The 24,761-nt window shown below is 45.3% G+C and overlaps 1 protein-coding gene across 2 annotated transcripts in view; it reads left to right on the top strand.

The window, feature by feature from the left end:
- LOC133211660 (transcription factor RFX3-like) overlaps positions 1 to 24,761 on the top strand; it is a 72,882-nt gene that overhangs the window by 41,689 nt on the left and 6,432 nt on the right. For both annotated transcript variants that reach the window (XM_061352224.1, XM_061352223.1), the window contains 4 exons: positions 20,487 to 20,584; positions 20,919 to 21,068; positions 22,721 to 22,929; positions 23,913 to 24,066. In XM_061352224.1, the coding sequence (XP_061208208.1) occupies positions 20,487 to 20,584; positions 20,919 to 21,068; positions 22,721 to 22,929; positions 23,913 to 24,066 (611 nt within the window). The remainder of the gene's footprint in view (positions 1 to 20,486; positions 20,585 to 20,918; positions 21,069 to 22,720; positions 22,930 to 23,912; positions 24,067 to 24,761) is intronic.

Genomic DNA, 24,761 nt, shown 5'->3' with positions numbered 1-24,761 from the left:
TAACGGCTGGTTTTATAGGGCACCAGTCTGGACAATGGCATGTGGGAAAGGTTTATCACACAGAGGCAAAAGGATGCTGGGGCACAAATTAGCAGGGCTCATTTGGAGAGCTTTAAACTAGATTCGGAGGGGGATGGGGTTGTAGCTGGGCTTGCCCCAGTGGGGCAGCACTCCAGAATTGATGAAGACTGGGAGGCCTCCTATAATCTCAGGGTGAAATCGGTGTGCTCGGCTCGCTCCCTGAAATGTCTGTACACCAATGTGCGCAGCATGGGAAATATGCAGGAGGAGCTAGAAACCTGTGTTAAGTCAGGAGATTATGATCTGGTGGCAATTATAGAGACATGGTGGGACAGCTCACATGACTGGAATATAGTCATGGAGGGCTATGTTCTTTTCAGGAAAGACAGGCCATCCAGGCGGGGTGGTGGGGTTGCTCTTTATGTGCGAGAGCAGCTACAATGCGTTGAGTTCTGTGCAGGGACAGATGACGAACAAGTTGAGAGTCTGTGGGTGAGAATTAAGGGGCAGGCTGGCAGGGGCGATACTGTTGTGGGGGTCTGTTACAGGCCACCGGATCAGGGTGAGGAAGTTGACGAGGCCTTCTACAGGAAGCTGAGAGCGGCCTCACAGTCACAGGCCATGGTCGTCGTGGGGGATTTTAACTTCCCTGATGTTTGCTGGAAGGACTATTCAGCAACCCAGCCACAGTCCAGGAGGTTCCTCCAGTGTATGGATGATAACTTCCTCATGCAAATGGTGGATGAGCCAACCAGGAGAGGAGCGCTGCTGGATCTCATCCTCACTAACAAGGAGGGTCTGGTCGAAGCAGTGAAGGTTGAGGGCTGCCTTGGTTGCAGCGACCATGAGATGCTGGAATTCAGAATCTTGTGTGGTAGGGCCAGTAGAATAGCAAGTAGAATTGCAACCCTGGACTTTAGCAGGGCAAACTTTGGCCTCTTCAAGCAATTGCTATGGGAAATCCCATGGGCAAAGCTGCTTGAAGGTAAAGGGGCCCAAGATAGTTGGTTGACGTTCAAGGACTGCTTTTTCCGAGCTCAAGATCAGAGCATCCCGACACATAGGAAGTCAAGGAAGAGGGCCAGGAGACCTGCGTAGCTAAATATGGAATTGCTGGGTATGCTCAAGTGGAAGAGGAGAGTTTACAGGTCATGGAAGGAGGGGCTGGACACTTGGGAGGAATATAAGGCTGCTGCTAGAGGATGTAGGAAGGCAGCTAGGATGACTAAGGCCTCCTTGGAATTAAAGCTGGTGAGAAGGGGTCAAGGACAGCAGAAAGAGCTTTTTCAAATACATGGCAGATAAAACTAACACCAGAGGCAATGTAGGCCCACTGATGAACGGGATGGGTGCCCCAGTGACAGAAGATACAGAGAGGGCAGAGTTACTGAATGCCTTCTTTGTCTCTGTCTACTCTGCCGGAGGCAGTCCTGAAGAGCCCTGTACCCCTGAGACCTCAGATGAAGTCAGGTCAACGGAGCGGTTTGCCTTAGTCGATGAGGAATGGGTTAGAGGCCAGTTGAGCAATCTAGACATCCATAAATCCATGGGTCCAGATGGGATGCACCCGCGGGTGCTGAGGGAACTGGCGGAAGTCATTGCTAGACCGCTCTCCATCATCTTTACCAAGCCTTGGGAAACGGGAGAGGTGCCTGAGGACTGGAGGAAAGCAAATGTCACTCCTGTCTTCAAAAAGGGCAAGAAGGAGGACCCGGGTAACTATAGACCGGTTAGCCTCACCTCCGTTCCTGGGAAAGTGATGGAACACCTTATCCTTGGTGCCATCTTAAGGCATATCAAGGATAAGAGGGTTATGAGGGGCAGTCAACATGGCTTCACCAAGGGGAAGTCATGCTTGACCAATCTCATAGCCTTTTATGAGAAAATAACACAGTGGATGGATGATGGCAGAGCGGTGGATGTGGTCTACCTTGACTTCAGCAAAGCGTTTGACACAGTCTCCCACAGCATTCTCACAGCTAAATTGAGGAAGTGTGGTCTGGATGATCAGGTAGTGCGGTGGACTGTGACCTGGCTGAAGGAGAGAAGCCAGAGAGTTGTAGCCTATGGGGCGGAGTCTAGTTGGAGGCCTGTATCTAGTGGAGTGCCTCAAGGGTCGGTACTGGGACCAGTAATATTTAATATATTCATCAGCGATTTAGATGAGGGAATTGAGTGTACTATTAGCAAGTTTGCTGATGACGCTAAGCTGGGAGGAGTGGCTGACACACCAGAAGGCTGTGCTGCCATCCAGCTAGACCTGGACAGGCTGGAGAGTTGGGCAGGGAATAACTTGATGAAATATAACAAGGGAAAGTGTAGAGTCCTGCATCTGGGCAGGAACAACCCCAGGTTCCAGTGTAGGTTGGGGAATGACCTGTTAGAGAGCAGTGTAGGGGAGAGGGAACTGGGGGTCCTAGTGGACGACAGGATGACCATGAGCCGACACTGTGCCCTTGTGGCCAAGAAGGCCAATGGCATCCTGGGGTGTATTAGAAGGGGGGTGGTTAGTAGGTCGAGAGATGTCCTCCTTCCCCTCTACTCTGCCCTTGTGAGACCGCATCTGGTATATTGTGTCCAGTTCTGGGCCCCTCAGTTCAAGAAGGACAGGGACCTGCTGGAGAGAGTCCAGCGCAGGGCAACTAAGATGATTAAGGGAGTGGAGCATCTCCCTTATGAGGAAAGACTGAGGGAGCTGGGGCTCTGTAGTTTGGAGAAGAGAAGACTGAGGGGTGACCTTATTAGTGTATATAAATATATAAAGGGGGAGTGTCACGAGGATGGAGCCAGGCTCTACTCAGTGGCAAACAATGATAGGACAAGGGGCAATGGGTACAAACTGGAACACAAGAGGTTCCACTTAAACTTGAGAAGAAACGTCTTCTCAGTAAGGGTGACAGAACAGTGGAACAGGCTGCCCAGGGAGGTTGTGGAGTCTCCTTCTCTGGAGACATTCAAAACCCGCCTGGACACATTCCTGTGTAAGCTTATCTAGGTGTTCCTGCTCCGGCAGGGGGATTGGACTAGATGATCTTTTGAGGTCCCTTCCAATCTCTAGCATACTGTGATACGATCCTATGGTTCTATAAGTGATGCAGTTGACTTGCTAGAGGAAAGGGATGGTGCCCAAAAGGACCTTGACAGGCTTGAGGAGTGGGCCCATGTGAACCTCATGAAGTTCAACAAGGCCAAGTGCAAGCTCTTGCACATGGGTCGGGGAAATTCCCAGCATCAGTACAGGCTGGGGATGAAGTTATTGAGAGAATCCCTACAGAGGAGGAATCAGGAATGCTGGTTGACAAAGAATTGGACACGAGCTGGCAATGTGCACCTGTAGCCCAGAAAGCCAATTGTATGCTGGGCTGCACAGTAGGAAGCGCGGCCAGCAGGTCAATTCTGCCCCTCTACTCCACTCGCATGAGACCCCCACCTGGAGTACTGCCTTCAGCTCTGGCACATCCAGTTCTGCTAAAGGTCCAGAGGAGGTCCATGACAATGATCCGAGGGCTAGAGCACCTCTCCTATGAAGAAAGGCTGTGAGAGTTGGGGTTGTTCAGCCTGGAGAAGGCTCTGAGGAGACCTTATTGCAGCCTTTCAATATATAAAGGGGGCAGAGAGAAACTTTTTACCAGGGCCTGTAGTGACAGGACAAGGGGCGACGGTTTTAAACTGAAAGAGGGTAGATTCAGGTTTAGATTTAGGGCTCCAGAGCATACCTGAAATGCTTGTACACCAACGCATGCAGTCTGAGAAACAAACAGGAAGAACTGGAAGCTCTGGTTAGTTCCCACAACTATTATATCATTGCTGTTAGTGAGACTTGGTGGAATGAGTTCCACAATTGGAGTGCTGGCATGATGGAGGGCTACAGGCTGTTCAGGAAGGATAGGCAGGACAGGCGAGGTGAAGGTGTCACACTATACTTAAGGGAAAGGTTTGATTGTACAGCCCTTACAATTAGCGGTGATGTGGTGGAGAGCCTCTGGGTGAGGATTAGGGGGATGAAAAATGAAGGCAATGTTGTAGTGGGTGTCTACTACCAATCACTCAGCCAGGATGTAAGCACCGATGAGTTATTCTATAGGCAATTAGGAGAAATCTCTGGATCAGTAGCCCTTGCCCTTATGAGAGACTCCAGCTTCCCAGACATCAACTGGGAATATCATACTGCTGTGACGAGCAGGACCTGGAAATTCTTGAAGCTTGTGGGAGATAACGTCTTGTCACAGGTACTCAGTGAGCCAACTAGGAAAGATGCCCTCCTAGACTTGTCAATTGTGAATAGAGAAGGACTAGCGGGAGATGTGATGGTAGGTAGCTGTCTTGGCCACAGTGATCATGAAATGGTCGAGTTGAAAATTTTCAGTGTAATAAGAAAAAAGGACAGCAGGGTTGCTATGATGGACTTCAGGAGAGAAAACTTTAGTCAGAGAGCTACTGATGCAGAAAAATCAGAGGCATTCAATGCTTTTTTTGCATCAGTCTTTAATAATACGGATAGGCCTTGGGCTGCCCGGTCCCCTGAGTTGGAGGATCATGAGTGCAGGAACAGTGACTTTCCATTTAGGGACACTGAAATTGTAAGGGACCAGCTGTATCAGTTGAATGTTCACAAATCCATGGGGCCTGATGGGATTAATCCCAGAGTAATTACACCTTTAACCTTTTCTCCTCTGAGAACCAATCCATGGGGGAGATAGCTTCTTTCATCTTCCTTTACTCTAAGCTAATTAGAATAGCTCTTGAGAACTCTGAATATCCTCAGGAAGGTCCTATTTCAATGTCTTCTGAATGTTTCAGGTCATGTTTATGGTTAATCAACCATTTAAGAATACCAACAAGAGATCTTCCTGACGATGGATAGTTATGAGTGGCAGGATGCCTGGGATAGTACAGGCAAGTGCCTAGTCCAGTAGGCACCTCCAATGTTTTGGAATTTCACCCCTGAACAAGTGCAGAATCCAGACTAGTAAAATAATTGGAAGAAGTATGCTGTTGTCCTGGCAATACCAGAGAAGCACAAATCACTGCAATGTGCTGGGGCCTGGCCTATGCATAGAGCCCTGTTCAACACTATCCAGTACCCTCAAGGGGAAGAAAAGGTTTCTGGATCTGATGACAAAATGACAGGCACTGTGGCTACTCCAACCCCAGCAACAGGCACTGCAGTTACTCCAACCCCGGCGACAGGCACTGCGGCTACTCAAACCCCAGCAACACGCACTGCAGCTGAACCAGAGAACCAACCTCTGCTTGTATCAGTCAGCCCTATACACAAGAAGAAATACTGGAACCAGAAGTCAGCTCACTTAGTAAAGGATGAAGAAGCTTCTGCTAAGAGGGAGCAGGAGGAAGAAGTGAAGAAGGCAGACTACATTGAAGCAGGGCCACCACAAGAACTGGAGGAAAAGAGGACGAACTCATAAATGAGATGCTAACCACTGAGTCCCTGTTCCTGAGTGAGCTGCAGGATATGCTAAAAGATTTCAGCTGTTGTCAGGAAAATGTATTGTCACATGGCTGCTGCAATCGCAGAATCACAGAATCCCATGGGTTGGAAGGGACCTCAAAAGATCATCAAGTCCAACCCCCCTGCAAAAGCAGGGTAACCTAGAATACATCACACAGGAAGTTGTCCAGGCAGGCCTTGAATATCTCCAACATAGGAGACTCCACAACCCCCCTGGGCAACCCGTTCCAGTGCTCTGTCACTGTTGGGATAATCGCGCCAGTACCCTGCGATTTCAAGGTAAGGAAGCAAAAAAAGATGGGATCCCTTTCTAGGGAAGGGGACATAGAGAAACTGATTGGAGAAGGGGCACAAGTCCTCAGGCTCTCAAGGTGACCCCTGTCAGTCATGAAGGAAAGGTATCCCTTCAACAAAGATGTTGCATGTAACCCAGGCAAATGGACCACGATGGAGAGACGTATCTAGTACCTGAGGGAATTAGCCATGCTAGAGTTAATTTATGATGACCTGGACAACAAGCAGTTATCCAAAGATCCAGATGAAGTCATGTGCACGCAACCCATGTGACAGAAATTTGTATGGAGTGCACCATCATCGTATGCCAACTCAATGGCAATAATGGCCTGGAAAGAGGGAGAGGGACAAAAGGTGGATGATTTGACTGGCCAACTCCGGCAATACAAAGAAAGTCTGTTATGCCCTCGTCTCAGCTGTGGAGAAACTGGCAACAAAAAGAAGATAGGTCATTCTCCCCACTTGTACAGACTAGTATCTCATCTATTAGGAGTAACTGTTCCTTTGCTCAAGGGAGATAATATAGTGGGTATACACTATGGGCCACCCTGTGATTTTACCTGCAAGACTACAGAGAGGACATCAGGAAATGGGACAGAAAATCTACCTTGACCCTAGAGGAATGGGTATGTGAATTGCAAGGAAAACCAACCACAACTGGGGGTTCTTCCAGGAAAGTTGTTGCTCCAGTCTCCAGTGGGCAGTTTCCCAGACAGAGTGGAAAGGGTGACCTTACACCTGATCCTATGGAAAGAAACTTCTACAAGAAGTAAATGGAGAATCCTGTGACCAGGACTAGAGGGGACCTGCCTCCAGCCAGGTGGAAAAGAGGGACAATCGGGTTTAATGGACTATGTGGGTCAGATGGCCTGGCACATCAGACCCACAGGACTATAAGGCTCTAGTAGACACCGGTGCACAGTGTACCCTAATGCCATCAAGGTATGAAGGGGCAGAACCTATTTGTATTTCTGGAGTGACAAGGGCATCCCAACAGCTGACTTCACTGGAGGCTGAAATCAGCCTGACTGAGAATGTGTGGGAAAAGCACCCTATTGTGACTGGTCCAGAGGCTCTGTGCATCCTTGGCATAGACTATCTCAGGAGCTAGAGGATGTTACGGCTGGACCCTTCTTGGTCATTTACCAAAGGAGTCTGGGGAGGTCCCTGCTGACTGGAATCTAGCCAATGTTATTCCAATTTACAAGAAGTGTGTGAGGGAAGACCCAGGAAACTACAGACCTGACCTATTAGCTAGTCTAACCTCAGTTCCTGGAACAATTCCAGGGAAGATCATACTGGGTGCTACTGAAGCATTTAAAGAACACTGCAATCATCAGGCACAGTCGACATGGGTTCACGAAGGGAAATTCCTGCCTAACTAATTTGATATCCTTCCATGATAAGGTCACACACCTAGTAGATGAAGGAAAGGCGGTCTTTCTGGATTTTAGTGAGGCTTTTGATATTGTCCCTCACAGCATCCTTATGGACAAGTCGTCCAACTGTGGGATGAGCAGTATAATCCTTGTAAATACTAAGATTTATATCCTTTCTGTGGACCAAACAATAATCACTTGATAAAGCTGCATGAATATTTTAAGACATAGAGCCTCAGCTATCTTTGTAGCTAACAAAGGTACTTTTGATACTGTAAATGACACCTTTTGACATGGTGACTTCAAGTGTAATCACAGAACCATAGAATAGTTAAGTAGTTGAGTTCGGAAGGGATTTCTGGAGATTGTCTAGTCCAAACCCCTTCCCAACCCCCGCTCAAAGCAGGATTGACCAGAGCAAGTTGCTCAGGATTTTGTTCAGTTGGTGTCCTGGGTTTAGCAGTAGCAGTCATTTTTTCTCTTTCTTAGTAGCTGGTGCAGCACTGTGTTTTTTACTTTCGGCCTGGGAATAGCGCTAATAACACTGATGTTTTTAGTTAATGCTCAAATGTTTAGTCTGACCAAGGTCTTTGTGAGTCTCATGATCTGCCAGGGAGGTGGGGAAGCCGGGAGGAAGCAGAGACAGGACACGTGACCCAAACTAGCCAAAGGGGTATTCCACACCACAGCACGTTATGCCCGGGATGTAACTGGGAGTTACCCGGAAGGGCACTCTCTGCTCAGTAGGGCTCAGTCGGTGGGTGGTACGCATTCTCTTCCCTTGTTATTTCCCTTATCATTATTATTATTGGTGGTAGCAGTAGTGATTTGTGTTATACCTTAGTTACTAAACTGCTCTTATCTCAACCCGTGGGAGTTACATTCTTTCGATTGTCCTCCCCATCCCTCCGGGAGCGGGGGGAAGGGAAGAAAGGGGGGGGGAGTAGACTGCGTGGCTGACTTGCTGACAGGGTTTAAACCACGGCATTCAGGTTTTAAACATTTCTGAGGATGGAGACTCCACAACCTCTCTGGTCAACTTGGTCCAGTGTTTGACTACCCTTAGAGTCAAAAAAAGATTTTTCTTAAGTTCAAATGGAATTTCCTGTGTTTCAGTTTGTGCCCATACCCTCTTGTCCTGTCACTGAGCACCACTGAGAAGAGTTTGGCTCCATCTTCAATATACCCACCCATCAGGTATTTAGACACATTGATAAGATCCTTCCTGAGCCTTCTCTTTTCCAGGCTAAACAGTCCTGAGTCACCATCCTTGGAGGTATTTAAAAGACATGTAGATGTGGTGCTTAGGGACATGGTTTAGTGGTGGACTTGGCAGTGTTAGGTTAACGGTTGGACTTGATTATCTTAAATGTCTTATCCAACTTACAGTGATTCTAGGATTCTAGGATTCTATCCCAGCTCTTTCAGCATCTCCTCCTATGGGAGATGCTCTGATCCCTTCATCACTGCAGTGACTCTTTGCTGAACTTGCTACAGTGTGTCCATGTGTTTCTTGTACCAAAGAGACCAGAACTGGACACAGCACTCCAGGTGCGGCTTCACCAGTGCTGAGTAGAGGGAAAGGATCACCTCTCTCAACCTCCTGTCAACACTTCCTAATGCAGCTCGGGATACCATTGGCCTCCTTTGCTGCAAGGGCATGTTACTGGCTAATGTTCTGCTTGTTGTACACCAGGACCCCCATGTTATTCTCTGCAAAGCTGCTTTCGAGCTGGTCAGCCCTTAGCCTGTACTGGTGCATGATGTTATTCCTCCCCAGGGGCAGGACTTGGCATTTCCCTTTTTTGGACTGCATGAGGTTCCTGTCTGCCCATTTCTCCAGCTTGTCGAGGTGCCTCTGAATGGCCCAACAGCCACCTGGTCTATCAACTGCTCCTCCCAATTCTGTATCATCTGCAAATTTGCCGAGGGTGCACTCTGCCACATTATCCAGGTCATTAATGAAGTTGTTAAACAGTATTGGCCCAAGGATCAACCCCAGGGAAAACCACTAGAGGCTGGCCTCCAGGTAGACTTTATGCTTCTGATCACAACCATCTGGGCCTGGCAGTTCAGACAGCCCACCTCACTGCCCACTTATCTAAATCTGTTCTTTGACAGCTTGTCTATGAGGATGTTATGGGAGACAGTGCTGAAAGCCTTGCTAAAGTCAAGATAAACAGCATCCGCAGCTCTCCCCTCATCCACTAAGCTAGTTGACTCATTGTAGAAGGCTTATCATATTGGTAAGGCATGATTTCCCATTCCTAAATCCATGCTGATTCCTACCAAGAACCTTCTTTGGAAATGGCTTCCAGGATTCTTTTCTCCATCATCTTTCTGGGAATACAGGTGAGGCTGACCAGCCTGTAGTTCCCCAGATCCTCCTTCTTGCCTTTCTTGAAGACTGGAGTGCCATTTGCTTTCTTCCAGTCCTTGGAAACCTTCCCTGATCACCATGACTGTTCAAAGATAACTGAGAGCGGCCTTGGGATGACATCAGCCAGCTCCCTAAGCATTCATGGGTGGATCCCATCAGATCCCACAAACTTGTACATCTCTGAGGTACAAGTACATTGCCCTCAGCAAGTTGAGTGCGCCCTCAGCAAGTTTGCCGATGACACCAAGCTGTGTGGTTCGGCTGATAAGCTGGAGGGAAGGGATGCCATCCAGAGGGACCTTGACACACTTGTGAGGTGGGCTGATGCCAACCTTATGAAGTTTAACCATAACAAGTGCAAGGTCCTACACTTGGGTCGGGGCAATCCCAGCCACAGCTACAGGTTGGGCAGAGAAGAGATTCAGAGCAGCCCCCCTGTGGAGAAGGACTTGGGGGTGTTGGTCGATGAGAAAATGAACATGAGCCGGCAGTGTGCGCTCCCAGTCCAGAAAGCCAACCGTATCCTGGGCTGCATCAAAAGGAGCATGACCAGCAGGTCAAAGGAGGTGATCCTGGCCCTCTACTCTGCTCTCATGAGACCTCACTTGGAGTATTGTGTACAGTGTGTCCCTACCATCTGCCAGGGACTGATCCAGACTGCACTGGAACAGGGGCAAGCCCCAGAACACCTGCAATACATTGATGACATTATTGTGTGGGGCGAGACAGCGGAAGAAGTCTTTGAGAAAGGAAGGAGTACAATACCACGCGCCGAACCACCAGTCCGACCCGGCCGAACCCCTGTCCTTCCGGGTACCTCCCAGTTCCCCCCGGGCATGACGTGCTGTGGTATGGAATACCTCTTTGGTCAGTTTGGGTCAGGTGTCCTGTCTCTGCTTCCTCCCGGCTTCCCCTCCTCCCTGGCAGAGCATGAGACTCACAAAGTCCTTGGCCAAACCAAAACATCATTTTTATCAGCTTTGTTCCCAGCCCGAAAGTCAAAACACAGCACTGCACCAGCTACCAAGAAGGAGAAAAAATGACTGCTGCTGCTAAACCCAGGATCAGTTCTGGTATCCTCAACATAAAAAGGGCATGGAACTGTTGGAACAAGTCCAGAGGGGTGCCACGAGGATGATCAGGGGGCTGGAGCACCTCCCATATGAAGATAGGCTGAGAAAGTTGGGGCTGTTCAGCCTGGAGAAGAGAAGGCTGCATGGAGACCTCATGGCCGCCTTCCAATATCTGAAGGAGGGCTATAGGGATGCTGGGTAGGGACTATTCGTTAGGGACTGTAGTGATAGGACAAGGGGTTAAAACTTAAACAGTGGAAGTTTAGATTGGATATAGGGAAGAAGTTCTTTACTGTAAGAGTAGTGAGGCACTGGAATGGCTTTCTCAAGGAAGTTGTGAATGCTCCATCCCTGGCGGCGTTCAAGGCCAGGTTGGACAGAGCCTTGGGTGACATGGTTTAGTGTGAGATGTCCCTGACCATGGCAGGGGGGTTGGAACGAGATGATCTTAAGGTCCTTTCCAACCCTAACTATTCTATGATTCTATGATTTGTTCAAATGTTTCCCTAAGTGGGTCCTCCTCTATTGAGGAGAATTATTCCTTGCCGCAGGTTTTCCCTCTGGTCTCAGAGGCCTGGGATTCCTGAAGGCAGTCCTTACCAGTAAAGACTCAGGTGCAGAAGACACTCAGTACCTCAGCTGCCCCCTAACCTTCACATCACCAACCAATTTGTAAGAATTGCAAACAAAGCTTCCTTTATTGTAAGAACTGCATCCAGCAGAGCTTCTTCCCTTCTGCCCTGTTTTGCTGATTACAAGCTCTCTCTTTTCCATAACACCCTGTACCCTTTGCTTGCCAACCCATTTCACCACTCCCTTGCTTGATTGAGGGTCGTTGTCTCCGTCCCCTGTCAATTGAAGTTTAAAGTTCTCCTCACCAGGTTGGCCAACCTGTTGGAAAAGATGGTTTTCCCCACTTGGTCAGGTGGATTCCATTTCCCTAGCAGTCTTGAATCACAGAATTATTAGGGCTGGAAGGGACCTTTGGAGACCGTCTAGTCCAACCCCATCCCAGCCACCCCCACCCCCACCCCCCTGCCAAGAAAGGGCCACCTAGAGCAGTTTACACAGGAATGTGTCCAGGTGGGTTCTGAATGTCTCCAGAGATGGAGACTCCACAACCCACCTGGGAAGCCCACTCCAGTGCTCTGCCACCCTCAACGTAAAGAAGTTCTTCCTCATGTTGAGGTGAAACTTCTTGTGTTTTGGTTCATGGCCACTGTTCCTCGTCTTGTCGTTGGACACCACTGGAAAGAGTCTGGCACCATTGTCCTGGCACTCGCCTTTGAGATATTTATATGCATTAATGAGGTCCCTTCTCAATCTCCTCTTCTCTAGACTAAACAGGGCCAGCTCCCACAATCTCCCCTCATAAAGAGACATTCCAGACACCTGATCATCCTTATGGCCCTCTGCTGGACCCTCTCCAGTAGCTCCTTGTCTGTCTTGTACTGAGGAGCCCAGAACTGGACACAGTACTCCAGATGTGGCCTTGCCAGGATCCAGCAGAGGGGGAGGATCACCTCTCTCGACAGGCTGGCCACACACCTCCCGATGCCCCACGGGATACTCTTGGCCCTCCTGGCCTCAAGGGCACACTGCTGGCTCATAGTCAACCTATCATCTACCAGGTCCTTCTCAGCTGAACTGCTCTCTAGCAGGTCAGCCCCCAACCTGCACTGATGCTTGGGGTTCTTCCTCCCCAGGTGCAGTACCCTACACTTGCCCTTGTTGAACCTCATCAGGTTTTTCTCTGCCCAATTCTCCAGCCTATCAAGGTCCTGCTGAATGGGAGCACAGCCTTCAGGTGGATCAGCCACTGCCCCCAGCTTCATATCATCAGCAAACGCGCTGAGGGTGCACTCTAGCCCTTCATCCAGGTCACTGCTAAGCAAGTTGAATAAGACAGACCCGGCACTGGTCCCTGGGGAGCACCACTGACTACAGACCTCCAACTGGATTCTGCTCTGCTCATCACAACCCTCTGAGCTCTGTCATTCAGCCACTTGTTGATCCACCTCACTTCTCTGCCCACTCACCTAACCCACATTTCCCAAGTTTACCTACGAGGATGTTATGGGAGAGTGTCAAAAGCCTTGCTGAGGTCAAGGTAGATTAAATCCACTGCTCTCCCCTTTTCGACCCATCCTGCCATGTCATCATAGAAGGCTATCACATTGGTCAAGCATGATTTCCCTTTTGTGAATCCATGCTGACTCCTCCTGATGACCTTCTTCTCTTATACATGCTTGGTGATGACCTCCAGAATGACCTTTCCAGGGATGGAGGTGAGGCTGACTGGCCTCCAGTTTCTTGGGTCCTCCTTCCTGCCCTTTTTTTACATGGGAGTAATATTGGCCTTCCTCCAGTCATCGGGCACCTCTCCCATTCTCTGTGATTTTTCAAAGGTGATGGAGAGTGGCAGGGCAACAACATCTGCCAGCTCCCTCAGCACCTGTGGGTGTATCCCATCACGGCCCATGGATTTGTGGGTGTTATGTCTTGTCTAGCCTATCCTAACCCAGCCCTCTACAACCAGGGGGAAGTCTTCCTTTCTCTGGCCTTCTTCTCTTACCTCTGAGGTTTGGACTCCTGAGAGCCATCCTCATCAGTAAAGACTGAGGCGAAGAAGGCATTCAAGCTCCTCCTTCTCTGTGCCTTCCCTTACCAGGACACTCATCTGATTCAGCAGCGGCTCCACATTTCCCCTAATCTTCCTTTTGGTGTCGATATACTTGTAGAAGACTTTCTTGTTCTCCTTGGTGTCCTTTGCCAGACTCAGTGCCGGGTGGGCCTTGGCCTTCCTTGTCACGTCCTTGCACACCCTGATGATAGTCCTATAGTCATCCCACTTGGCCTGTCCCTTTTTCCACATCCCTTAAATTTCTTTCTTAAGATTTACTAAGAGCTCCCTGCTCATCCATGCAGGTCTCCTGCCCCCTTTGCCTGATTTCTTCATCATGGGGATACACTGGTCTTGGGCTTGGAGGAAGTGGTGCTTAAATATTGAATGGCTCTCTTGGACTCCCTTCTCTTCTAGAGCCCTATACAAAGTGATTCCTCTAAGTAGGTGTTTGAAGAGGCTGAAGTCAGCTCTCTGGAAGTTTAGGGCTATAGTCCTGCTTACTGTTGTGCTTCCCCCACGCAGGATCCTGACTTCCACCCTCAATGTAAAGAAGCTCTTCCTAGGTTGTCCAGGGAGGTTGTGAATGCTTCATCCCTGGCAGTGTTCAAGGCTAGGTTGGACGAGGCCTTGGGTAATATGGTTTAGGGCGAGGTGTCCCTGCCCATGGCAAGGGGGGGTGGAACTTGATTATCTTAAGGTCCTTTCCAACCCTAACTATTCTATGATTCTATGTTGAGGTGAAACTTCTTGTGTTTTAGTTTAACATCAGCATTGTTCTCAGGCTAAAGTCAAAACCACAGCACTGCACCACCTACTAAGAAGGAGAAAAATGACTGCTAAAGCTGAACCCAGGTCAAAGAAATAAACAGTGAGGAAAAACTTTCAGAAAAAAAACAAACTCTAAGCAAAATTTGGTCAGCTGAAATTTTTGTGAAAGCTTTTTAGTGCCCACAAAATGAATGACAAAGTGCTGTGTAGGAAAAAGCCAACTGTCTTTGTTTAAAAAGCAGTTAAACACTATACTTGAGTTGGGGGTAAAGTTCATTATTATCTAATGACCCTAGCAACAAAACAGAGACACTGTGTATTAGTGGCAATAGATCCTTTCCCCTGAGAATGGCCTTTCTACCTCTTCACAAGTGACAGGAAAGACATTAACAAACTTGCCTGGGAGTTCCTAAGCCAGGCAGAGAACTGTCGTGGTTTAAATCCAGATAGACAGCTTGTTAACCACTCCCCCCCTTCTTGCCCTCCCCCTACTCATGCGGGAACAGAGAGGAGACTCAAAAAGAAATGCAACTCCCATGGGTTGAGATAAGAACAGTTTAGTAACTAAGGTATAACACAAATCACTACTGCTACCACCAATAATAGTAATGATAAAGGAAATAACAAGGGAAGAGAATACAACACCCCATCACCAGGCGATCGATAACATCCCCCTCCCAGCCCGACCAAGCACCGACCGATACCTCCTCCAACCCTGCAGTCCACTCTAGCCCCTTCCGGGTAACTCCCAGTTCCCTCCTGGGCATGACGTGCTGTGGTATGGAATACCTCCTTGGTCAGTTTGCGTCAGGTGTCCTGTCTCTGCTTCCTCCCGGCCTCCCCTCCTCTCTGGCAGAGCATGAGGCTCACAAAGTCCTTGGCCAAACCAAAACATCATTTTTATCAGCTCTGTTCCAAGCCCGAAAGTCAAAACACAGCACTGCACCAGCTACCAAGAAAGAGAAAAATGACTGCTACTGCTGAACCCAGGACATGAAGTTACGTTCAACATATTTTTTTCACATTGTATTTCAGAAATTACAAGTACTGGAAAGACTGCAAAATCCTGTGGTTTGTGAGATTTGTGTAGAAGAGAGATTTCAGATGAGAACCCAAGCTTTTTGAATGCTTATGCAAAAATAAAAGTTCTCCTCGTAACTTTTTTGGCTACATCATTTCACGTGTGTTTAGTAGCACTTTATAAACTATCAGAATGAACTTAGGCCTTTTGTTTCTCACCAGATTGTTCTTAAGATTCTCTGGAAGAGGTTTCTGGAAATTTTGGTGACAGTCAGATCAACTTGAAGAATGTTTGGCGCATGTAGGTGCTTAGGCTTTTGGTAACGGCTGGGTATGTTAACCACTATTTATAGGACAGGAGAGAGTACAACACATTTTTTTTTTGTTTAATGTATCATTTTCAGAGCTAATTAGAAATTTGTGATCACTCTATATACATCACTGTCCACTAATAATACTGTGTTTAGCTAGAAAGAGGGTATATTATTTCTTTAGAAAAAAATATGCTATTTTCTTCAAAAGACTAAATACTGTTGACAAATTATTTACTGTATTCCTTATTCTTTGACTTTTTCTTATTCTGCGAGTAAAAAATTAACATGAGTGAATGCTTAGTTAGTGCATATAAAAAATGTTTATGTAGAAGTGTAAGTGGGTTAGATGGTTGACAGTGCAAAAGAGAGTTTGTTCTTTGACTGGAAACCTCGTTAAAAAGAAAAAAAGGAAAAAAAAAAAAAGAATAAAAAAAAGGCTGTTCCACAGAGCTAATACAGAATTTTTAGAAATGCAAATCAATTTTCAGATGATCATCTGCATTAGAGGGCAGTTACATAAACTAGGCATCACTACAAATTTGAAGAAAAAGATGCTGTGAAAAATAAAACACACTTATTAGTATTAGATTAAGCATTTCCATATCATTTATAGCAAAGTATTGCAAAATTGTAGTATCTCTATGATCTTTTTTTCTTGACAGACGTGGTATAGGTTAAAAAAAAAACAACAACCACGCTTTAAGATAATATGATTTCTCTTTTCTATATATGATTTCTCTTTTCTATTTTTTTCTTCCTTCATTACTGTAGCAGCATTCTGTCTCCACCACCAGGATTTTACAGTACAGAGAGCAGTTCTACCTTCTGTTAGTTAAACACATTCTTATATATTGCTTATTGAACACTGAACATTGCATTTTCTTTTTCAGAACTAAAATAAACAGCATGTTGGCAATGATTCAGGGTACTTTGAGCTTACTTGAGGAAACTGTGGTATTGCGATACCTGCCATTCCCTGCATGGTTTTGCTCTTTAAAAGCAGAAGCGTTTACATTGAAGGTGGAAAATTCATGATGGAAGTTTTCAGATTACTGATGTACCTGTAGGAATGCCAAAATGAATTTCCACTGCTGATCATAAGTTTCTTGAAAGGGTCATAGGTGGTCAGATCTGTTTGTTAAATCAGAAACTAAATAATTGCTACATAATATAGAATTCCAAGAATAATTCGGGTTGGAAGGGACCTCAGGAGGTCTCTAGTCCAACCTCCTGCTCAAAGCATGGTTGATGCAGAATTCAGACAGTTTGCTCAGGGCTTTTCCCAGTCGGGTCTTGAAAACATCTAAGGACAGAAACTACACAAACCTCTCTGGGCAACCAGTTGCACTGCTTGACTGCCCTCCTGGGTTGCTTGGCTCTGCTTTGTTGTCCATCTAAGCAGATATTGGGGCTGTTCAAGTCTTCCATGAGAATCAGAGCCTGTGAACACGGGGTTTATTCCAGTTGCCTGAAGAAGACCTGTATTGGGTTTACACGGCAAGGTTTTGGTATAGATGGGGGGGTGCAGGGATGGCTTCTATGAGAAGCCCCCCTCATGTTGGAAAGAGCCAGTTTCAGCAGCTTGAAGATGGACCTGCCGCTGGCCAAAGTCTGAGTCAATCGGAGTCATTGGTAGCGCTTCTGTGATAACATACTTAGGAAAGGATAACAACTGCTGCAAAACAGCAGCGCTGAGACAAGCGTGAGAATATATGAGAGCGATACCTATGCAGACATCAAGGTCATGGAAGAAGAAGAGGGAGGATGTGCTCCAGGTGCCCGAGCATAGATTCCCCTGCAGCCCATGGTGAAGATCATGGTGAAGCACATTGTTACCCTGCAGCCCATGGAGGACCTCATGCAAGAGCAGGTGGGTGTGCCCTGAAGGAAGCTGCAGACCATGGAGAGACCACGATAGAGTAGGCTCCTGGCAGGAACGGTGGCCCCGTGGAGAGGAGCCCACGCTGGAACAGGTTTTCTGGCAGGACCTATGACCCAGTGGGGAGACCCACACTGGAGCAGTCTGTTCTGAAGGACTGCACCTTGTGGAAAGGACCTATGTTAGAGCAGCTCGTGAAGAAGTCCAGCCTGTGGGAAGGACCCATGTTGGAGAAGTCTGTGGAGGACTCTCTCATGGGTGAGGCCTCATACTAGAGCAGGGGAAGAGCCTGAGGAGGAAGGAGAGGCAAAGACAACATGTGATGAACTGACTGCAATCCCCATTCCTCATCCCCTTGCACCACTCAGAGGGAGGAGGTAGAAGAGTTGGGAGTGAACTTGAGCCTGGGAAGAGGGGAAGGGGGTTTAGCAGTATGTCCTGGGTTTAGCAGTGGCAGTCGTTTTTCTCTTTCTTGGTAGCTGGTGCAGTGCTGTGTTTTGACTTTCAGCTGGGAACAGAGCTGAAAACAATGATGTTTTGGTTTGGCCAAGGACTTTGTGGGCCTCATGCTCTGCCAGGGAGGAGGGGAAGCCGGGAGGAAGCAGAGACAGGACACCTGACCCAAACTGACCAAAGAGGTATTCCATACCACAGCACGTCATGCCCAGGAGGGAACTGGGAGTTACCCGGAAGGGCTAGGAGTGGACTGCAGGGTTGGAGGAGGTATCGGTGCTTGGTCGGGCTGGGGGGGCGAATTATCGGTCGCCTGGTGATGGGGTGTTGTATTCTCTTCCCTTGTTATTTCCTTTATCATTACTATTATTGGTGGTAGCAGTAGTGATTTGTGTTATACCTTAGTTACTAAACTGTTCTTATCTCAACCCGTGGGAGTTGCATTTTTTCTGATTCTCCTCTCCGTCCCTCCAGGAGTAAGGGGAGGGCAAGAAGGGGGGGGGGGGGAGTGAGTGCACAAACTGTCTGGCATTGGTTAAACCACGACACAGTAGCAGTCATTTTTCTCCTTCTTGGTAGCTGGTGCAGTGCTGTGTTTTGACTTTCGGGCTGGGAACGGAGCTGAAAAAAATGATGTTTTGGTTTGGCCAAGGACTTTGTGAGCCTCATGCTCTGCCAGGGAGGAGGGGAAGCCGGGAGGAAGCAGAGACAGGACACCTGACCCAAACTGACCAAAGAATTCTTTTTGATTCTCCTCTTCGTCCCTCCGAGAGTAGGGGAGGGCAAGAAGTGGGGGGGGGGGGGGGGGGGGGGGGGGGAGGGGGGAATGAGTGGACAAGATGTCTGGATGGGTTAAACCACGACAGTTCTATTCCTCATTATCCTAACCTGTTTATTTGGCAATACATTATTTTCCCCAAGCCAAGTCTGTTTTCCCTGTGACAGTAACTGTTGAATGATCTCCCTGTCCTTATCTCAACCACCCGCAAGCTTTTAATCACATTTTTCTCCCCTGTTCTGTTGAGAAGGGGGAGTGATAGAGTAGTTTGTCGGGCACCTGGCAGCCAGCCAAGGTCAACCCACTGCAAGACTTCATCTACTTCTTCCTGGTCAGCCAGCCTGTATCAGATACTCACACCATCCCCCACGTTGGTATGTCATCTAACCTGGACCCTTAAGCTCTCAACTGGCTTATCATTCATCCCTAGGCAAAGCTCCATGCATTCCGGGTCCTCTTTCATATAGAGCATCTTGTCTTGTTTTCCCTAAAGATTCCGTATCCATCCATTGCAGTACTCCAGTTGTATGAGACATCCCACAGTATCTCTCTGATCCCCGAGATCGTAGCCCTGCAAATGCTCACAGATGTCTAATTCCTCTTGTTTTTCCCCGAGTTGTGGGCATAGGTGTGCAGACACTTCAAAGAAGCACCCAATCGTACCAATTTCTCCAAAAGGGCATGAAAGCTTTACTATAATGTTGATCTGACACTTCCTATGCGTATGCTTGAAGTTTTGTTGATTACAAGGACCCTCCTGCTTACGCCACATCCTTCACTTGCCCATTTGGTCTATGACTTTCTCACTTGACTGTTGTTCATCACTTCCCCATCATTCCTAGCATAAAGCTCTCCTTACCAGGTTATCCAGCCTGTTGGCAAAGCTGTTTGTGCCCCACTAGGTCATGTGGATCCTGTCTCTCCCTAGCAGTCCTCCATCCTCAAAGAAGATCCCATGGGCATATTGGCAAAACATCTAGAAGGAGGCCAGTAAATAGCAGTGTACCCCAGGGGTCAATACTGGATCCAATACTGTTCAATGTCTTCATTAGTGATCTGGATGATGGGGCAGAGTGTATCCTCAGCAAGTTGGCTGATGACACAAAACTGTGAAGAGTGGCTGATACATCACAGGGTTGCGCTGCCATCCAGAGGGACCTTGACAAGATGGAGAATCAGGCTGACAGGATCCTCATGTACGTCAACAAGGAGGAGTGCCAAGACATGCCCCTGGGGACAAACAATCCCATGCACCGGTACATGCCGGGGGGGGGGGGGGGGGGGGGAGGAGGGGGGGGGGGGGGGGTGGCAGTACGAGAGCCAGCTGGAAAACAGCTTTTCAGAAAAGGACCTGGAGGTCCTGGTAGACACCAATTTAACATGAGACGCGTGCCTGTGCCACAAAGGGCTAATGCTATTCTGGGCTGCATTAGGCAAAGTGTTGCCAGTAGATCCAGGTAGGTAACATTTTTTCAGTGCCAGTTGTGTACTGTGTACCTAGAGTCCTTTCTTCAGTTCTGGGTTCCCTAGAGGCACGGATACACTGTAGAGAGTCCAGTGACGGGCCATGAATTGGCACTCCTTGTCTGTCCTCAAAGTGAAAATAATTTATCAAGTTAGGACCTCTCTTTTTCAAGTTCATAACCATCATCTATTACCTTCCTGCCATGCATCATTGTGAAGACTCTGACTCTGTCTTCTTGAAACCTTTTAGATATTGAGAGGCTTCTCTTAGTTCTCCCCTAAACTTTCTCTTTTCCAGGCTGAACACACCTAGTTCCCTCAGCCTCTATTCATAAGGTATTTGCTCCAGCCCCCGACCATGTCAGTGGCCCTCTACTGAACTTGCTCCAGTTTATCAACAAACATCCTTCTTGTATTGAGAGGGATCCAAACCTGGACTGGATACATCTCTTCGCCAATAAATGCAGTAGATGTCAATGTAGAATATTTAAATGCTGATGATGCAAAAGGTTTCAAGAGAGATACCTTGCCATATTTTTCATTTTATTTTTATTCTTTAACATTTAGGTGCCTTGACTCAAGCCATTCGCAATTTTGCAAAAAGCCTTGAAGGTTGGCTTTCCAGTGCCATGAGCAATATTCCACAGAGAATGATACAAACCAAGGTAAACAAAGTTTACTTCAGTTTACTGTAGTCTTCACTTTATGTAATTGTACACTAGATGTCATTTAAGATCTAAAAGTAGCAGCATTTTAACTTTTATGGTAAATGTCATATTTAGGTTGAACTTCAAACATGAAGCATGGGATTAGAAATAACTTTGTTTGCCAAAAAAAAAAAAAAACAAAAAAAAAACCCAGGAAAAACTGTATGTGTTCCAGTGTACGTGAATTGCAGTATCTGAGGGATCATAAACTAATACATTTTAAAATTAAAATAGATTAAATAGAAGACCTGTTCATAATACAACGTGTTAGGATAAATGGATTTCTTCATAGGTTGCTGCTGTAAGTGCCTTTGCCCAGACTTTGAGAAGATACACATCTCTTAATCACCTGGCTCAGGCAGCTCGGGCTGTGCTTCAAAACACTTCTCAGATCAACCAGATGCTCAGTGATCTCAACCGTGTTGATTTTGCCAACGTACAGGTACCTGTGGCTTTAAAAAACAGACTTAAAAAAAAATATTTCCCTCAGAAATTTTGATTTTTGTTGTTAGTTTTTATTATGCCATCAAGAAAGTGGGAACTTTTTGCTGATTTTTATATGTGCAGTGATTCAGTTGAAACTGTCAAGCTTGCACTTTGGCTGTAAGGAAAATAAAACCTCTGAACCATGACCTATTTCCATTTTCTCTGAAGGCTTATCTTTCTCATAATGCATTCTTCCAATTTTTATTTAATGAAGATGAAAGTGAAGAGTACATGTGTTCTTAGAATGAACAGCATGAATAATGCCTGAAGAAGAAATCTTGGATAATAGCATAGCTTCTGATCTTCCCTAAAAAAATATTGATCATACTGTACTATTTCTAGTATAGATTGTTTCATTCATTTATTTTTATTTCAAAGATAATATCATTGGTATACTTTCCTTAATTGTTTGTGTTTACATTTACAGCCTTTCCTAAGTAAGTGGTCAGAAGTAGTTTCCAGTTATATGTAAAACATCAATTTTAGTATTTTTTCATTAGGTTTAGAAAAAGATTTGCCCTTTACCTCTTTCTTCTCCTTAGAAGAAACAGCATTTTTTTTTTCTCCTGTTGCTCAGCTAACTGACATGGTCCAGATTACTGGCAGTCATACATTTGTCTTCTTTCATGAAGAAACATTTTAACACATTTTATCTTAACAGAAGTTCAGAAGTTCACTAGCAACAGTTAAGCTCTTTTTGCTTATTGGCAGACCTTTGAATAAATAAAATTTAACACAGATATAGTTATATAGCATAATGGTGTGCATATTTACCTAAGATTAGTATGTGAAAAATATATGGTCTATTAAATATTGTTCTGTGGTAAGATGCAGGGTCTATAAATGTTGAGATGTTAACTTGGCTTGTGACAGCTGAAGTTTAAGAATATGGCCTATATTAAACCGATATTGGTTTTCTCTAAGTTCCATTTAACAGAAGTCTTATTTAAACTTTAAAATTTAATATAATTACATTTGATGTTAATAGTGTGAATTGTTGATTATTGTACATGGACTGTGTTTGTCCAATTATGTGCTATTTATATTACTCATTGAGCAATGTGCAATATATTGCAGTCTATGGATAAACAAAACAATAATTTTTTGCATAGAAAACAAAACTTTTTAAGCAAGGTGATTAAAAAATATCACAGAAATTGTACTTGGTCTTAACTCTTTCAAATAAATAGGAACCATGGTACTTTGGTTTCTTGGTTACTCTATTTCTTATTCTCTCAACTTGCATTTGACTGCCCTTTCCATTCCTTGTTCCTGTAGTCCCAAGCATGACAATTCCTGAAAACTTTTACTAGAAAAATTATGAGAGAAGTTGAAAATTCTTTCATGAAAATTAATATGGAACATTGCAATGTATTTGTGTTTTTTCCTGTTGTATTTTTGTGTGTGTGTACTTTATTTGATGCCCATTTTTATACTTTGGGTTCCTTACTTTCATTTTCTTCCAACAAAATTGAAAGGGACATGAAAATAAAAATACTCATTAGTTTGCCTAATAAGTGTATTTCATCCTTTTTGTTTAAGTGTTCAGTCTTTAAGAATAATTTACATTTTGTGGTTTACTTTCATGTTTGCCATGTGTTGCAACAGGAGCAGGCTTCCTGGGTGTGTCAGTGTGATGACAATATGGTTCAAAGACTAGAAACAGATTTCAAGGTGACTCTTCAGCAGCAGAGCACTCTGGAGCAGTGGGCCGCCTGGCTTGATAATGTAATGATGCAAGCATTGAAACCGTATGAAGGAAGACCCAGCTTTCCTAAAGCAGCACGGCAATTTCTTTTAAAATGGTCTTTCTACAGGTAGTTCTTAATAGTCTTCTAAATTATTTTAGCTATTTTATTAGTTGCTGAACTGTATGCTGCAATAATGTTGACAAAATTAATATCAGACATTAGTTCCCAAGAAATTAAGAGCCTCCCTCCCTCTGAAAGATTAGTGTTGTCAGTGTTAAGCACAGGGCTATGTACAACTCAGCAGAGGATGAAATGATCCTTGTATATTTGATTTGATTGTAGATTTGATTCCTGATTTGGAAACATGCAATGAAACGTTTCGTATTGAATAGCTATACAGTTGTAAAGCCAATGTTTTTAATACTATTTGATAAAATAGCATGGCTTCAATTTGCATTACGTAGGGAAAAAATATGTGTAATGTGCAAAAAGAGCATAAAGACAAAATGTCCATGTCATCTGCTACTGTATCAGTTATCATAGTAAAGCTAGGGTTTTTTTTACAAAATAGCACATAGTATCACATAGGGTTTCATACTGTCCTGGTTTCATCTGGGATAGAGTTTTCATCCACAATTTGCATTTTTCTATTAGAAGGTGTACACAAACTTATTTACATTTATAAGTTTAAAAAACATATAAATTAAAAACTTTGGACTAGGAATGTGAGCACAACAGAAAATATTTTGAAAGAGTGCTTTGTTTAAAATTAAATAATATTAATACAATTTTATTATTTAAAATTTTAGCAAAGAACTTCCTTCCACTAAAGTCATTTTTTACATGCGCTCACATATTGGTAATTGTGAATATGTCAAAACAAAACCTTTCCTGTCTTTATTGAAAATTTAGCTTCTAATTGTGTAATGTGGTCTCCAACCATGCTTTCAGAAAATAATTGTTTTCCCGGGACATTTATTTTTGAAGACACCATAAATCCGCTGTTTGTGGATAGCATTACTTTAAAAAATATTATTCTTGAAGTGCATATTCCATATGAATAAATTAATAAAGAACTGTGATTTTTTTTCCCCCCCATGTTTAAATAGCTCAATGGTGATTCGAGATTTAACCTTACGCAGTGCTGCTAGCTTTGGCTCTTTTCATCTGATCCGCTTGCTTTATGATGAGTACATGTTTTACTTAGTAGAACATCGTGTTGCTCAGGCAACAGGAGAGACACCAATCGCAGTTATGGGAGAGGTAAGATAATACGTAAGACAATGGATTGGTGAATTCGTTGATCAATTTGGATATGCATCTACATTTTTAACATTTACATGGATTTATGGGATATTTTGTAATATAACTGTTGCAGATTGAGCTGCAAAGACATTGGCATCTTCAAATTTGAGTTATATACCTTAATCCATGTTTCCTTGGCTGATTGTTTTTCAGAGTACTAAAACCACAATTACTTCTTACAAAAAAAAAACCCAAACCAACCAACCAACAAACAAACAAAAACCCAGATCAACCTGCTAGGTAGGAACCTTTTTTTGATTTCTGGGAAACTAAATATTTCATATGAATCGAAAAAGGAATAGAATAATACAAAACTTGCTTTCAGGGATCTGCTTACTCATATTTACACATACTTGAGATTCCAGTACAAATATCTAGACAAATGGGTAGTCCCACTGACTTCAGAAGGCTGGTTCACATGAAGAAGTTAGTTTTGCTTCAGTGGCACTGTTTACATGTATTGCTTGTAAGTGGCAAGGCTGAGGGGTGGAGGGGGGAGATGGGGACAGGGCAGGGGCTGCAAGGGTGGACTCTGTGAGAAGTATGGGACTGCCTTGTGCCAGACACAGCCAGTTCTTGTCAGCTTGACAATGGACCCACCACAGGCCAAAGCTGATCCAATTGGCAAACTTTCAGGTACCTCTGTGAAAACA

The sequence above is a fragment of the Neopsephotus bourkii genome, unplaced genomic scaffold (assembly GCF_033783945.1).
Source record: "Neopsephotus bourkii isolate Nb327-2 ecotype Australia unplaced genomic scaffold, CSIRO-AGI_Nbou_v1 NB_639, whole genome shotgun sequence".
Taxonomy (NCBI): Eukaryota; Metazoa; Chordata; class Aves; order Psittaciformes; family Psittacidae; genus Neopsephotus; species Neopsephotus bourkii.
Note: the sequence above shows the minus strand (reverse complement) of the source record. Positions and strands in the feature narration are given on the sequence as shown.